Source organism: Paramisgurnus dabryanus, chromosome 21, assembly GCF_030506205.2.
Source record: "Paramisgurnus dabryanus chromosome 21, PD_genome_1.1, whole genome shotgun sequence".
NCBI classification, from domain to species: domain Eukaryota; kingdom Metazoa; phylum Chordata; class Actinopteri; order Cypriniformes; family Cobitidae; genus Paramisgurnus; species Paramisgurnus dabryanus.
The window spans coordinates 20,713,572-20,729,321 of NC_133357.1; the positions used below are offsets into that span (position 1 = coordinate 20,713,572).

Consider the following 15,750-nt stretch of genomic DNA (forward strand, 5'->3'; position numbering starts at 1 on the left):
AGCATAATCTTTGATTGGAGGCGCGAACAGAAAATGATGGAGGGATAAGGAAAGAAATGTAACAGCGACCACAGGTCATGACGCCCATGCGGTGAAGATAAAAGGGAGAGAAGGAGGAAGGGAAAAGTCTGGATTGGATCTTAAGAGTTTGGGCCTCTAATGGGGTCTATAGGAATGACTGTCAATTTGGTTCATAATAGCAAAGCAAAGTTTTATGAGAAAAAAATATGGTTAAATATAACTTTGTTGAGGGGGAGACATACACCCTGAAAATGTGAATGGGATAGTTCACCCAAAAATGAAAATTGTGACATCATTTACTCACCCTCATGTTGTTGTAAACCTGCATCTTTAATCTTTAGTTTCTTAAATCTGTTAAACACACATGAAGATATGTTGATGAATGATGGTAAGCACACAGTTGATGGTACCCATAAACTTATCATATTTGCTTATCATACTATGGACGTCAATGTGTACCAACTGTGTGCTTACAATCATTTATCAAAATATCTTCTTTTGTGTTCAACTGATTAAAGAAACTCATACAGGTTTTGAACTTCATGAGGGTGAGTAAATGATGACACAAATTTCATTTTTGGGTGAACTATCCCTTTAAGACACATTTCTTCTTACCAGGCTAAGAAAACATTTTTGTGAAATGTAAATGTTATGAAGATTTATTAGGATCTTAAACATTTGTGTGAGATGCTTGGCCATGCAGAATTCGCTAGCATGATGCTAGGTGGTGTTGCTGCTATGAAGTTGCTAAGATGTTCTTAATGATTTTCAAAATGTTGCTATGATCTATAAAAAGGCTTAAATCATATTTTGCATTGGAAAAACATTTTCAAGCTTTTGTTTTGTTTGTTGTTCCCTGAAAAAACTGTCCGAAAAAATGGTCCCCAACTGTTACATGGGCAAAGCCCTTTTAAAAACTGCACCGTTGTACCTAAAGGGTGCATATTAGTACCTCACAGGTGCATATTGGTACCAAATGTATACATAGCTGTACCAAAATGGTACTGTACATTTTAGGACCTTTTTTAAAGGATACTGCGTCCGTGACAGCTTGGGACCATTTTTTACCATTTGTGACCCTGGACCACAAAATAAGTTGTATGGGTATATTTGTAGCAATAGCCAACAATACACTGTATGGCTCAAAATACTTTTTTATGATAAATATCATGTTCCATGAAGATTTTTTGTACATTTACTATCATAATATAAAAATCTATTTATAATTAGTATAATAATTAGTCCGATTTGGACAACTTTTAAGATTTTTTGCACTGTTAGATTCCATATTTTCAAATAGTTGTATCTCACCAAACATTAATCAATCCTAACACTAATGAAAAGCCCATTTATTCAGCTTTATCACATGTTATTTACCCTTATGACTGGTTTTGTGGTCCAGGGTCACATTTTTCCTGACAGTGTATCATTTTTTTTTTCCTATTAGCAGTTGTGTTTTCTTAAAGGATTAGTCAATTTTCTTAAAAAAATCCAGATAATTTACTCACCACCATGTTATCCAAAATGTTGATGTCTTTCTTTGTTCAGTCGAGAGGAAATTATGTTTTTTGAGGAAACATTCCTGGATTTTTCTCATTTCAATGGACTTTAATAGAGCCCAACACTTAACACTTAACTCAACACTTAACAGTTTATTCAATGGAGTTTCAAAGGACTATAAACGATTCCAAACGAGGCATAAGGGTCTTATCTAACGAAACAATTGTCATTTTTGATGAGAAAAATAAAAAATATGCACTTTTAAACCACAACTTCACGTCTATCTCTGGTCCTGTGATGCGCCAGCGCGACCTCACGCAAAACGTCATCACGTCAAGAGGTCACGGATGATGTAGGCGAAACAATGCCCCAGTGTTTACAAGTGTGTTTACAAGAGGACCGTTCCGACGTTGTTGTATGTCGAATAATAATAATTAATGTCTTTGTGTCAGTTTATTGTTTAAAATGGTCCGCAAATGTGCCATTAGAGGCCTAGTTGTTTTTCACAATGAGACTTTCTAATGCACTACAGGCATGCATTGTTATAATGGCTTGCAAAACATTTTAAGGGAAAGTGTAGTGTTAATATAACTCATTAATGATTTTCCAAGCAAAGCAACAAATAAAGACAAAAACCCCAAACCCAATGGAAAGGATAGAATAAAATGAGATAGGGAAATATTGAATTAACTTATTTATACCTTCTGTAAGGCTGTGATGTGGTCAACTTGAGCATCAGCTGTGTCCTCTGACTCGGACAGCAAGGGCATCTGGGATATCCCATCCACGGTTTCTTTCTCAGAGGATTGACCCAGAGTGTCCACCTTTTCACTGAGGGCGTGCAGCTGAGCCTGGAGGGACTGCAGTCTACCATGAAGGGCCTCCAACAAGGGTAACGTTGAACCCTGGACCTGGCTCTTCTCCGGTTCTGCAGACTCATTGGCTGTAATCTTGCGATAGATGGCATCGGAGTCGGACGATGTCAGAAGCTGAATGGCTGAGGTAACTATTTGCGCCTGGTCGCGGATAGCGAGGAGGTCTTTAACGCTGAGGCACTGGGAGGTATGAATGTGACCTTTCTGAATCTTCTCCTCCAGAATATCAACATGCTCATCTCCGACCGGCCCTTCGCGGTGTGCCTGGCTTGGGATGCACTCGGCCGAGTCTCCTGCTTCGGCATCGGTCTCCATTGCTGGACGTGCAGAGCCCTGGTTGGAGGCCAAGTCGCACCGCTGGAGGTTGGAGAGAAGAACGCGATTCTCATACTGGATTTTCTTGACCTTTCCATTCAGCTCTGCGATTTGCAACCTTGCAGCTAACAACTCTTTATGGTTGGCTTCATTTAGGCCCAATCCTGCATCTTCGGATGCACCAATAATGATTGTGGGTGAAGTGATGGATGCGGGTGAGGACGGCTCGATCTCTGTAACAACAGGAAGCTCAGATTTGTAGTGATTGAGTTCGTTCATCAAGAGCTTGTTCTGCTCTTCCATTTCAATCAGGGAACGACGCAGAAGATCCGCCTCTTCTTCCACAAACTGTAAGTGTCGTTGTAGCTCCATCACATTTTCAGCTGAAGAGGAAAGCAGCAGGTGACCTCCGACTCCCCCCGCCACCCCGACCCCACCAGGTGATTCCTGGATCTTCATTTCGTCCATTTCGGCGCGAAGGCCACGGTTCTCCACCTCCAGCTCAACGATTCGGCGACTCAGAAGGTTTGCCTCTTCTTCTACCAATTTCAGGTGAACCTTGACCTCCGCCTCACGGGTGTGAGGGGAGTCGGCAACCTCTTCCACCGTAAGCGAGGCATCGACCTCACCGTAGAGAGAACGAAACTTTCCCAGTTCCTCCTTCATGGCCTCGTTGTCTTTCACCATCTTGGTGAGCTTCTTGCACATGAGGGCTGACTCCTCCTTGGCGAAGTGAAGTTGACATTTAAGGTCTGAACTGTCCTCAGGAGGCTAAATGAGAACAATGATGGAAACCAGACATAGTTTTAAATAACAAAGACTTCCATTTCCCAGTGCCCACGCTGACCCTTTCCACATTGTTCTAGGCAAAAACATTGGCTTCGTATCTTAAACCTGCTGCTTTCAGACCAGGAACTGCTAATGTAAACAACCAAGAGGGCAGTGTAATGTCCTCATTAAGTAAAGTCTTTACGACAACAACAGTCTCACTGCTCTGACACCACGATATGTGATCATTCTCATTAAAATCACACTGTACAATGTGACAAGCTTACTATTTTTGTCATGCTGGAGCATTACTGCAGCCAATTTAATTTAATTACTTGTATGTATGAAATGAGTTTATTTATAAATATCATGTGTGAAATGATTCCTAAGTATTTTTAAGAGATAGTTGACCCAAAAAAAGATGTTTGGTTTCATTTATTAATTTATGTAATTTATTTTTGGGCTATGATTAGACTTCTATAAAATGTTTACTGACAGCCCAATTTTAGCCTAGACGTTTAGCCTAGGCGTGTGCTGAGGTGGTACCCTCAAAGGTTCATTTTTGTACCTTTATGTGTATACAACACATTGAAATGTTTTACCTTTTGGGGTACAATATTATACACTAAGCACCTATTGTGTACTTTTACCACTGATCTACATAAATGACTGGATTGTGCATAGAACGCTTGACGTAACTGCGTGAGGTGAAGCCAGCGCAGAGTTCGAGCCGCCATCTTGGTATACCCAACCGGCAGAGAGCGTCATTGACTTCCATTCAAAATCATGAACAAAATGTACCCCCTTTACAGCGTATCAGTTACACAAGGTTAATTTTTAGGATATGTGTACCTTAATTATTTGTTAATTCTGGTGTTATTTGCAATGTTTATGTTTTAATCGGGCAGGATAATGGATTTATAAAAAAAAACGTTAATGTGAGTGTGTCTGTTGCATTTGTTAATGACACGGGTATAAATAAAGTTTTGTTTGACATTCAGCTACACTGTGACGGTCAGCGTTATTTCTCTAAATAAGTTTAGGTAACTTGTAAGTTTAGATAACATAATTACAAAACTAGCAAATTATTGCATGCACATACGTACAAAGCATGATTATTTATTTAGATTTCAGAAGGAGCACGTTTATTGTCATTAATACTAAATATGCTGCGGTCTGTCTGCTGATCTGATACTGTTATAAAGATGAATGTATAATAACTGTTTAAAACGCAAAATTAACAACTTTCAGTAAATAACTTTTTACATGCTTTGGACGTTTGTGTTATAATAATGTACAGGGTAACTTCACATATAAAACGAAGACGAGTAAAGTGATGTTTTATCATTAAAATCTAATAATGTCCATTGGTTTATTAGAATGTTTGGGTATACCAACATGGCGGCGCGGTGGCTTCACAAGTGTGACGTCATGCACAATCCAGTCATTTATATAGATCAGTGACTTTTACACAATTTTAGTGATACAAAACAAATAAAGGTACACCTTTAAAGGTACACAATAGATCCGTAAGGTACAGTAATGCACCCAAAAAGGTACCACATTGTATTATGTTTAGTATACCAGTAAAGGTACAAACCAGAACCTTATGGCGCTTTTCCATTGCATAGTACCACACGGTTTGGTTTGGGTCGGGTCAGCTTACTTTTGGGTTTTTTTCCACTTGCCTAGGTGCAGTACGTAGTACCCAATAATTTTATTAGTACCACCTCGGTCAGGGTTCCAAGCAACCTGAGCTGATACCAAAACGTGACGCGCATGATAAATATATACATGATAAATGCGCTGTGCAAACATCTATTTGTGGTGTTCAATTTTAATTTTGTGGTGGACTGAGAAATAAATAAGTGTATGGGAATGAACAACGGCGCTCTCACTTGTATGATGTCACAGCAGTAAGCAGCGCAAATAACGACACGCCTATAATCCCTCCCACTCCAAAGTGTTACTAAACTCGATGGAAAAGCTAACCAAGCCAAAGTGAGGTGAGCTGACCCGACCTGACCCAAACCGTGGGATCCTATGCAATGGAAAAGCGCCATTAGGGTACTGCCCCAGTGACAGAATACCTGTACCTGCTAGGGGTGGCACGGTCCATGAAAAAAATCCGAACCGTTCGGTCCGCTTGTCTCGGTTCGGAGCGCGTGTGTACCGCACGGTTCAACGGTTCATGGCATGCGCAATGTAGTCTCATGCCCTGTATGTGACCTCAGATAGCGTGTTTCCCTTTCGTGCGAAAGAAGAGGTGACTGGTTTGGAGTATAAGTACTGCAGGTTATGTTACGTGTAGAAATGGCAAGTGGGAGAGAAAAGGAAGTCTGCCCGCAGTTGGAGGATGCGCCAGCGTCGTATAAGTTTGGTGTGTGGAAACATATTTTTATTTCATGTTAACGTTACCTATGATGACAGCGGAAATAAAACAATAGATTGAACTGCAGTCTATGGGTTGAATGTGCTCTAACAGCCACAGGAGATCGCCTTCTCTCCGACCATTTATCTAATCTGAGGTACTGTTTTACGTCTTTAGCGCTATTTTTAGCCTTTCATTAATAAAATTAAAGCGGCTGATTTCCGCGTAGTTTCATTTTGCTAGCGTGTGAAAGTTGCGCGATCTTATTTCATAAATTGCCCCTCAAAGTAATCAGGACAGAAGTGGTCAAAAGTGGACAAAAGAGACGGATTTAAATATTACAAGTGTAAAGGTTATGTTTCTCTCTCGTCCACATATACTCTCAGTATTAAAGCAGCCTCTCAGTGATTAATCTAAGAGCTACACTGAAGTTGGCATTTTAATAAATGCAAGTTATCTTTGTGTGCTAAAAATGCACATAAAGTTCATGTAGATGCCAATACACATTCTCTTTTTTGCCAAATATATGAAAAGCATGTTGAAATCATCAATGTCTTCCCTCTTGCTCTATCAAAATCTCATCGGGCTTTCCTCAGGGATGGTCCCAATAATGTGCTTAAAGTCCAATTCAGTTTGTGCATGATTACATGATATAACTTTTTTTTTAATACTGTATCCTAAATTATGGATAATTAATACATTAATAAGATAATACATTTCTGGAGTGTTAAAAATTTAAAGAAAAAATAACAACAAGAACCGTACTGAACCGTGAACCATGACCATTGAACCGTGATACGAACCGAACCGAGGGTTTTGTGGACCGTGCCACCCCTAGTACCTGCATTAGACGTCTTTTTAACACAAAATTGCATGCTTTTAAACATTTATAGCAATAGCACATCAAACCTACAACCAATTGTGCTGTCTTGACAAAAACCCTGGCAAATCTTAACAACAGAAGCATCAAAATGTACACTGTAAAAAAAATCCGTAGAAATTACAATGTTATTGCAGCTGGGTTGCCGGTAATTTACCGTAGATTTACATTTATGTTATTTACTGGCAAGAGTTTGTTCAAAGTTAAATAAATTTTAAATATTAACAAGTCTTTATCTTTACAGAATAAAACTATACAATAACAGCCTCATGCAAAGCATTCTGGGAACCAGAAATCATCATCAACCTTTTTCTGTTTTTTGCTTCAGATTTTGTTTCCCAGAATGTTTTGCTTGATGCTGTTTTTTTTAGATTTACTCTGTAAAGACAAAGACTTGTAAATGTTTAATGTTCATTTAACTTTGAACAAAATGTTGCCAGTAAAAAACATAAATTTAAATCTACGGTAAATTACCGGCAACCCAGCTGCAATTTCTACGGAATTTTTTTACAGTGTACATTTTAAATCAGAAGAGCCTGAATCAGATTATCCTCATGGTGGACAGAGCACAGGACTTAAAGCAATACTCTAGCCAAATATCAAAATTACCCCATATACTCACCCTCAACCGATTCAAGATACATATGTCCATCATCTTTTAGACAAACACATTTGAAGTTATTTAAGTAAATGCCCTTGCTCTTCCAAGCTTTATAATGGTAGAAAACAGGAAGTAGTGAACAACTTCTAAAAAAGTGCATTTATCCTTCACAGAGGTGATCCACTTGGCTTCAGTAACATGGTTAATAAAGGTCTTCTGTGGGTAATCGATACGATTTTGTAAGAAAAATATCTATATTCCAACTTTTATAAACTATAATAATAGCTTCTGGTAACAACGCCATCTTGGACTCACGCGATTCACGCAAGAGGTTTAGGGTAGTGAGGGTTGGTTGCTATGCCATACGTTGCGCAGTGGAGTCCAAGATGGCATTGTTACCAGAAGCTAGTTATTATAGTCTACTGTAAAGCCTGGTGCATTACTTCTGTGAAGGATGAATGCACTTTTTGGGGGTTTAAAGTCAAAAGTTGTTCCCTGATCCCTGTTTTCTACCATTACAAAGCTTGGAAGAGCAAGGACATTTACCAAGATAACTCAAAATTTGTTAATCTGAAAGATAATGGATCTATAGGATTGCTTGGGGGTGAGTAAAAGCGGGGTAATATTTGGCTGGAGTATCCATTTGACAGACAATGAAGAAAACTTTGACGTCTGATGTGATAATAGCCAGCCTGGTATATATAGTGATCCCTATATATCAGCAATATAACAGTTCAATAATGTACTTGCACAAATAATAATATCACAAAAAGCAGGAAAAATGAAGAAACAGTATCAAGTGTATTATAGTACAAATTACCTGAGGCGATGCTTTTTTATCAGGTTTGTTGTTTGGCCTGGCTCCCCTTTTCTTCACATTCTACAAAAAATGAAAATGTTTAAAATTAATTACAAATTTTAATATGTACAACATTATATTTTATGTAAGAAAGAAACGTATTCAAACATATTATTTTGAAACATATTATAAGCAGTTTATATAAAGAAACTATTGTGAAACTCAACTGCCCCCTATTCTCCTCAAAAAAATAAAAAATTCTGCATGCTGAAAGTCCAGTGTGATTCCTCAAAACCATGTTTCTTCATGAAAAAATTAAACACGAAGGGGTTAACAGGAATAAACTGCTGTGTATAATCCAACTGAAGTCTCTTTTCATATGTGGGCTGACAAAATGGTACACTTTAATGGCAAAGCACCTTTTAATGCCATTAATCTCACTTAAAATCAATAGATTTGTGCTGAAAGAAAATGAAAACTATTGACTTTCGTGTATCGACCAACTTTGTGCCACTTTTCTCATTTAATGCAGTTTGCTGAGACCGTGAGAAGATTTTTTAGACATGATGACATTATAGCTAAGTCATTTACTTCAGAGCTAAGTTTCAGTGGCCTCTTGGGTCAAGTCATTTTACTTGTAAATCTTCATGTATATGTGCTATGTTTTCTTGTGTCTGTGACCTCACTTTCAGTTACACGTGTTAGTGAATCCGGTTCTGGCTGTCCATAAAATCATGCTAAAACTCAATCCAATCTGCAAGGCTGACGCAACCAGCTAGACTTTCTAATGCAACCGCTATGTGTTTCCCACACAGAGACGTCTTCTGTTTCTCACAGACACACTTGATAAAATGTATACCAAAATAGATTGAATGCACTGTAAGTGGCTAAAAACACCTCTGCCAATTGCATAAACGTAATAGTGGACATGATGTACGTAAGAGATAATGTATAGGCAGTATATATAATAATACTGTAAGCCCCAACAGTGAAGCAAAGGATCTTGTATCACACTGAAGTGGCTTATTTCGGGAATAACAACCGTCCGCCTGTACATTATACCCCGCTTATTACACGGCTCTCTGGAATGCTTGATTCTGATTGGTCAGTTGAGACATTTGCAGGTTCGTTCTTTTCGAATAATAACCGCTCCAAAATAATAACGCATAGCCGGACTACTTCCACGAGTAAAATCGCTCCGCGCCAATAAAGATCAATAAAGATTACTGTCTGTTTGGCGCCATCTTGTGACAAACACTCGACAACCACGACAAGACGTAAGCTGTGTCCCAATTCAAGGGCTGCGACCTTCTAAGGACGTATTTTAAGACCAATTGCGTCACAGCAGCGCGACTTAAGGTCAGTAAGGCCGTCCCAATTCAAAGGATTCTTAGAATGAAGCCTCAAAATGCGTCCTCATTTCTCCGCACTGTTAAGGATAGAACGAATGGATCCTTAACAGCCGAGGATATCCCAAGAGTCATTGCGCGTCTGCAACGGCTACATATAATGGGTGGATATTCTCAAATAAACAATTAAAACCCTTATTAAATAAAAGTGTATTTATCAGAAAACATTTTTTCTTGTCACTGTTTTAGTATTATAAGTTATGTTTTGTGTTAATAATATTCTTTTTATGTTGCATATATTTATAAGGTTGATTAATTTGGTATACTGTTGAATAGTTTAATATACATCAACGTGTCATATTTCTAAAATAAATTAATAATTTTTCTGATGTCATATTTATTTTAATAAGTCAGAAACGTGCAGGTGGGCGCGTGCAGCGGGTGACGCTAATTATGGGTCCTGCGAAGGTTAGACCGTCTCATTTCAGTTCTTTTCGCGAAGTTCTGAGGCTTCCACCTTGAAAGACCGAGTGCTCACCTTTTAAGGTCGAATGCTCATAAGGTTGCAGCCCTTGAATTGGGACACAGCTACAGAGAGCTTACTGAGACTGAACTTGACAAAATAGAGCATGACAGCGAAGCCAACACACAAAAAAATACAGAATGGGCATTAAAACTTCTCAAAGACTGGTTAAAGAGAAAAAAATGGAGACAGACAAGTATGAAGCAGAGGATCTTAATAAGGTATTACGATCATTTTATGCATCTGTGCAAAGTTTCGCGGAAGGATAAAAATGTTAATTTAAAACAAATATGTCAATAAAATGTTTCAAATTCATATTCATGTCCAGTTTTTTTTCTTATGTGGCAAGTAGCCGTGTAATAAGCGGGATAATGTAGAGTCAGCCGGTAGTTATTGGGAAATAAGCCCCTTCAGTGTGATACAAGACCCTCCGCTTCGCGTCGGGTCCTGATCACACTGTCGGGGCTTATTTCCCAATAACTACCGGCTGCCTGTACATTATACCCCGCTTATTACATGACTATTTACCTCATAAGTAAGATAAGGAACATTTTTTTAAAATAAGACGTTCAAATGTCACAAACATGCTATTTGGTTTAATCATTTGTAAATATAATATCATATATGTTATAAAAAGACATGTTTATATAAAAATTTTCTGTAATATTAAACTAACTTGCAGCATCCGCATTACCGTGTGTTATCAGTTTTGAGCGGTTGTTTTCTGGGAATAAAAAACCTGCAAATTTCGCAACAGGCAAATTAAAATCAAGAATTCCAACAAGCCGTGTAATAAACATTTTTAACATACAAGCCATACACCTGAAAAAATCTGTTATGTGCATCGCAGATCTTTAACTTTTACCCAAGAAGAAAATGCACCATCATAAATATCTATAATAAAATGGGGGGGGGGGTGTTTGTCATGTGGTGACACGTACAGTTTGTGAAGCATTCCTCACATTAAGCCATCAAAACATAACTATGGGTCTTCGTGTTTTTATGACAAGTTATGTCAAGTTTCACAGAGATAAGGGATGATTTTTTATAGATGTGAGATAAGATTGTGCAAAAGATTATAAAAGCACTCTATACAAATAAAAAAGACATATAGTATAAGACCTTTTAATTTTCTCAAATCAAAACTGTTGGATTTTTTTAATTTCAGACACCTAAATGTTATCTGTTATTATGATTACTCTTTTTATAAAAGGCACACCATGGAACTTTTTGGCCACTAGGGGGTGCTAGAAATGTATTTTTCACGTCTAGCGCCCCTAGAGGCCACAAGCGCCACAGCACTGTCGCAAAAGAAAAGAAGACAACTCTTTAGGTCACAAAGTGTGCCTTCCAGCATGTCATATGTCATATAATATAATTTCATGGGTTTTATTTTCATCAAATGCCCAAAAAATCATGTAGCTCACGTTTACAACCCAGTTGTAATGGTGGTCGCTTGGTTAAAGTTTATATTTAAAAAAATATTGCCCTTAAGGGGAATCAAACTGGATCGCCCGTGTCATAGGTGCTCGGGTTACCCCCAAGTTTAAAAGTACGAGTAAAAGCGATACAGACCCCGTCAGGCTATGGTGGACATGTCATTCAACCTATTTTAAGTCGATGTATCATCAAAAGGGTCTTGAAAAATATGTTATGAAGGTTGAAAAACTACAAAGTGTCACTTTAATGCAACTACTGCACAGTGTTGCAGTATGCATTTTGCATACATTACATTTTGCTCCCCTGGCACACATTGTAGCTTCTGTCATCTGATTCCTGCATTGCTTATCAGCTACCTGAATTTCAACACCATGAAACCCAATGAGGGTACAGAAACCTGAAGACACACACACACAGAGAGCCGTGTCCTGATCTTGTGTTAGCTTGACTTGCTCTTATCAAACACTCTCTCTCCTTATGTGTAAGGAATCGGATGATGTCGCGTTACAGTCAGGGATGAAGAAAGCTCTTCACTATTAAACAATAAACTTTAAACTCATTACAATAAAGAACAATAGAGCCTCCAGAGTTAATGGAGTATGCGTCACTAAAATTTGGTGTTATGCTCCACCTCACACACTTTATGTTCCTTTGAGAACAAATGACAGCGATGATCATACAGTCTGTTGCGTAAGAAATACTCAGAATTAATTGTTGTAGGGGAAAGGTAGGTGACTGTTTACATTTTTGGAAGGACCGCCGGATTATCAGCCTTCTCCGAACCTACATTTAGATCTTCATTTAATGCCTTTAGGTGCTTTACTAAATGTGAACATTTAAATAGGACTGCAAAAAACAATATCTATTTTGTGTGACATAACAATCACATGCACTTTAGCATAGAAATATTCATGTCATAAGCATCATTCTGCTGGCTCTCTGAAAATAAGAGCCGTCTTTCAAAATGACATGCAAGTTTAACAGAAGACTAAACTTGGATTCTTCTGCTGATGTTTTTAGATGAATCATTCACACCCCAAATAACTCCAGAGACAGAATCAATTCCCTGCATACAAAAATAGTAGGTGACAAACAGAGAAACAATTGAGGAAATTAGATTATCTATTCTGACAACTGTAAGATAAATCCATGACACACACACAGAATGTACAATGGTTACTAAACAGACAGTTAGATGACAGGCCGTCTAATACAAGGACAGAAGTGGATACAATACCTTGATACCATACTACTCATACTATTTCTAAAGTATAGAGTATGTATACTGTGCGCAGTATGTAAGGTTTTACTACATCCCATAATGCAATGCGTGCAGCGTGATTTTTGGGTTCTAGTGTGATGAATAAACCACAAGTAAGATCAATATAATTTAAAATATGACTTATCATTAATCTTTGCAACTTAGTCTTCACTTAGGTCTTGTGATCACAATGCATAATAGTATATTACCATTCAAAATAAATGCATACTAGCTTTTAGATAGGGCTTAGGGATACTCTGGCCAAATATGAAAATTACCCCACATAAAAAACAGGGATTAGTGGACAACTACTTTCTTTAAACCCCAAAAAAGTGCATTCATCCTTTACAGAAGTAATCCAAACGGCTCCAAGGGGTTAAACTGTTAAGCGTGGCCGTCCCGGATATGGGTCACCTAAGTTTACATCAATATTGCTGATGTAAATTTTTATCTATCACTACAAACTATATATCGTTGGAAAGGTCTAGGTTTCTAGAATAGGCATTTCAACAGTGTTTTATAAAATAAATTAAGTAAGGAGCCTAATTGATTTATTTGGGGTTTAAAGTCAGAAGTTGTTCCCTGATCCCTGTTTTCTACTTGGAAAATCAAGGACATTAATAAAATAACTCCAAATGTGTTTGTCTGAAAGATGATGGGCATACGTATCTGGGATTGCTTGAGGGTGAGTAAATCATGGGATTATTGTGATATTTGGCTAGAGTATCCCTTTAATTCATCGTCTACTCCAGAAAATTTTAGTAAGCTGTAAATTAATGCTTTTCCAAATACAGCAACAGAAAAATGTGAGAGGCTGTGTTAAATTAATTTTCACTTTCTATTTTTCACAATTCCCAGACTGCGGTGACATGAGTCCCTAAGCGCTCCAGACAATAATAGGTTCCCATGACGACAGCTTTTCCTCTGTGAAACTCAATGGATCAAATTGATGAAAACAGGAAGTCACAACCTTTCAAGTCCAAAATCTCTATTATTCTACCTAAAGGCAAACGTCTGCAGAAGATGACCAAAATTGTCTTCCTCCTATTTATTGTGCCTGAAACACTGGGAAGCACATCATTTGCATGATATTTTTCATAAAGGATTTGAATAGCAACTGAGTGCCTGCAGGTGGTACGTATTCGGCACAGCGAAGATCTCACACAAATCTCTGCAGCAACGTCTCTGCACGCTCTGATTTGGAAATGAAAAATGAGGCATTGACTTCTATGTAAACATCTATTCCACGTCAAAAATACAGAGATATTCACCGTATATATCGACATTCATCCCCAAATTTCCAAGATGTGACTTTTGGTCAATTGGTTTTCATCATAAGTCCTCTTTAGTAAAGCTTTAATAGTGCATGTACACATTAAATATGAGTGTCTTGCATTAGCAAATCATTGAGATGGCAATTTGCTATAGAACAAAGTGTTATCTTAGTGTTATATACTGGTCTCAGACTAGGTTTTGTTTTGCCACGTTACCACATTTGCCTCCAGCAATCTCACAGTTCTGCAGAACAACATATGTATATTTTTTTTTGGCAGGACGCTTTCTTTATATGCTTATCAGACTGGAGCGTTAATTAGAAGTGAAAACACTTCTATAATTACATGGAAAGCCCTGAGGAACATCCAGATCAGTGGGTGTATAATACAGAACTGGAAGTGATGATGGTTGGATACGATTAAATAGTAATGGAGACAATTATTGATAAAACAAAGTAAGCGTGTCAAAGCCAATTGTGTAGTGGGCATATATCGAGACGTGGGGCAGATGTGCTTTCGGCAACCCGGCTCGAGGTCCTTCCCAGTCCTGTACCCCTCTCTTTACCCTGTTCTCTCCTTTACTACTTTATGTCAAATAAAGACAAAAGTCCTCCCCCAAAATAGGGCTGTCAAAATTGAATCGCGAATAATCGCATACGAAATAAAAGTTTGTGTTTGCATAATATATTTGTGTGTGTATTGTCTTTAATTATTATGTATATATAAATACTTGTATACATTTAAGAACAATTTTATTTATGTATATTATATATAATATAAAATCTAAATAAATATATTTACACATGAAAATGTTTCTGAAAGGAAAACACCACCGTTTTTTAAATATTTACTGTTTTTCAATATATTAACTTTTTTTAACCACAACTTAGATGAATTAATACATCCCTATCTTTTTAGCATTTAGCCTAGCCCCATTTGTTTCTATGGCTCAAAAAAAAGTTTCTTTTGTGCCACCATACTTACTGGTGTAACTACTCATGTAACAGTCTTTAAATAGAGAAAACATGGAAGTGTTTGGTGGCTTCTATATTCATCCCTGTTTGGATCCTAAGGAATGAATGAGGCTAGGCTAAATGCTAACACATTCACGAGGCGCTATACAAAGATTAAAATTGCATGAATTGAATAAAGATAGGTATGTATTCATTCATCTAAGTTGAGGTAAGAACAAAGTAAAATATTGAAAAACGGTGGTGTTTCCCTTTAAATACATCCATGCAAGTGTATATATACAAAATAAATACAAATATATGTGCACACACATAAGCAAAAACAAACTTTTATTTTGTATGCGATTAATCGCGATTAATCTTTAGACAGCCCTATTCCCAATACATAAAGAAACACCTTAAATAGATGGCAACAAAAATCACAGTGCTAATTTTGTGTCATGTGTTGTATAGAAAAGTCAGAAAGAAGCAATTTGCAGTCATTTCATAACCTAATGCTTCATGTGTGTTATATATACAGTTATCGGTGGATGAGTAGATGATCTCTGGGTACATAAAACATGTTAAATTTTAGGGATGCACCGATACAACTTTTTTGGAATACGAGTACTTGCATTTCAGTACTTGCCGATACCGATACCGAGTACTTAATAAAAAAAACATGATTTAAATTTACAGGTAACAGCTTTAGTCATATAATTTAACAAAAAAACAAAGGACTAGTTTTCCAGTTTGTTGTAAACTCTGCCTCTTTGGACAACACAAGAAGCATTAACCCCTTACACGCTGCTCAAACATAGAC

General features: G+C 37.5%; 1 protein-coding gene across 2 annotated transcripts in view; it reads right to left on the bottom strand.

Annotated features, from left to right (window-relative positions):
- mtcl2 (microtubule crosslinking factor 2) overlaps positions 1-15,750 on the bottom strand; it is a 62,867-nt gene that overhangs the window by 17,956 nt on the left and 29,161 nt on the right. For both annotated transcript variants that reach the window (XM_073812935.1, XM_065286199.2), the window contains exons 4-5: positions 8,152-8,211; positions 2,223-3,482 (exon numbers count right to left, since the gene is read on the bottom strand). In XM_073812935.1, the coding sequence (XP_073669036.1) occupies positions 2,223-3,482; positions 8,152-8,211 (1,320 nt within the window). The remainder of the gene's footprint in view (positions 1-2,222; positions 3,483-8,151; positions 8,212-15,750) is intronic.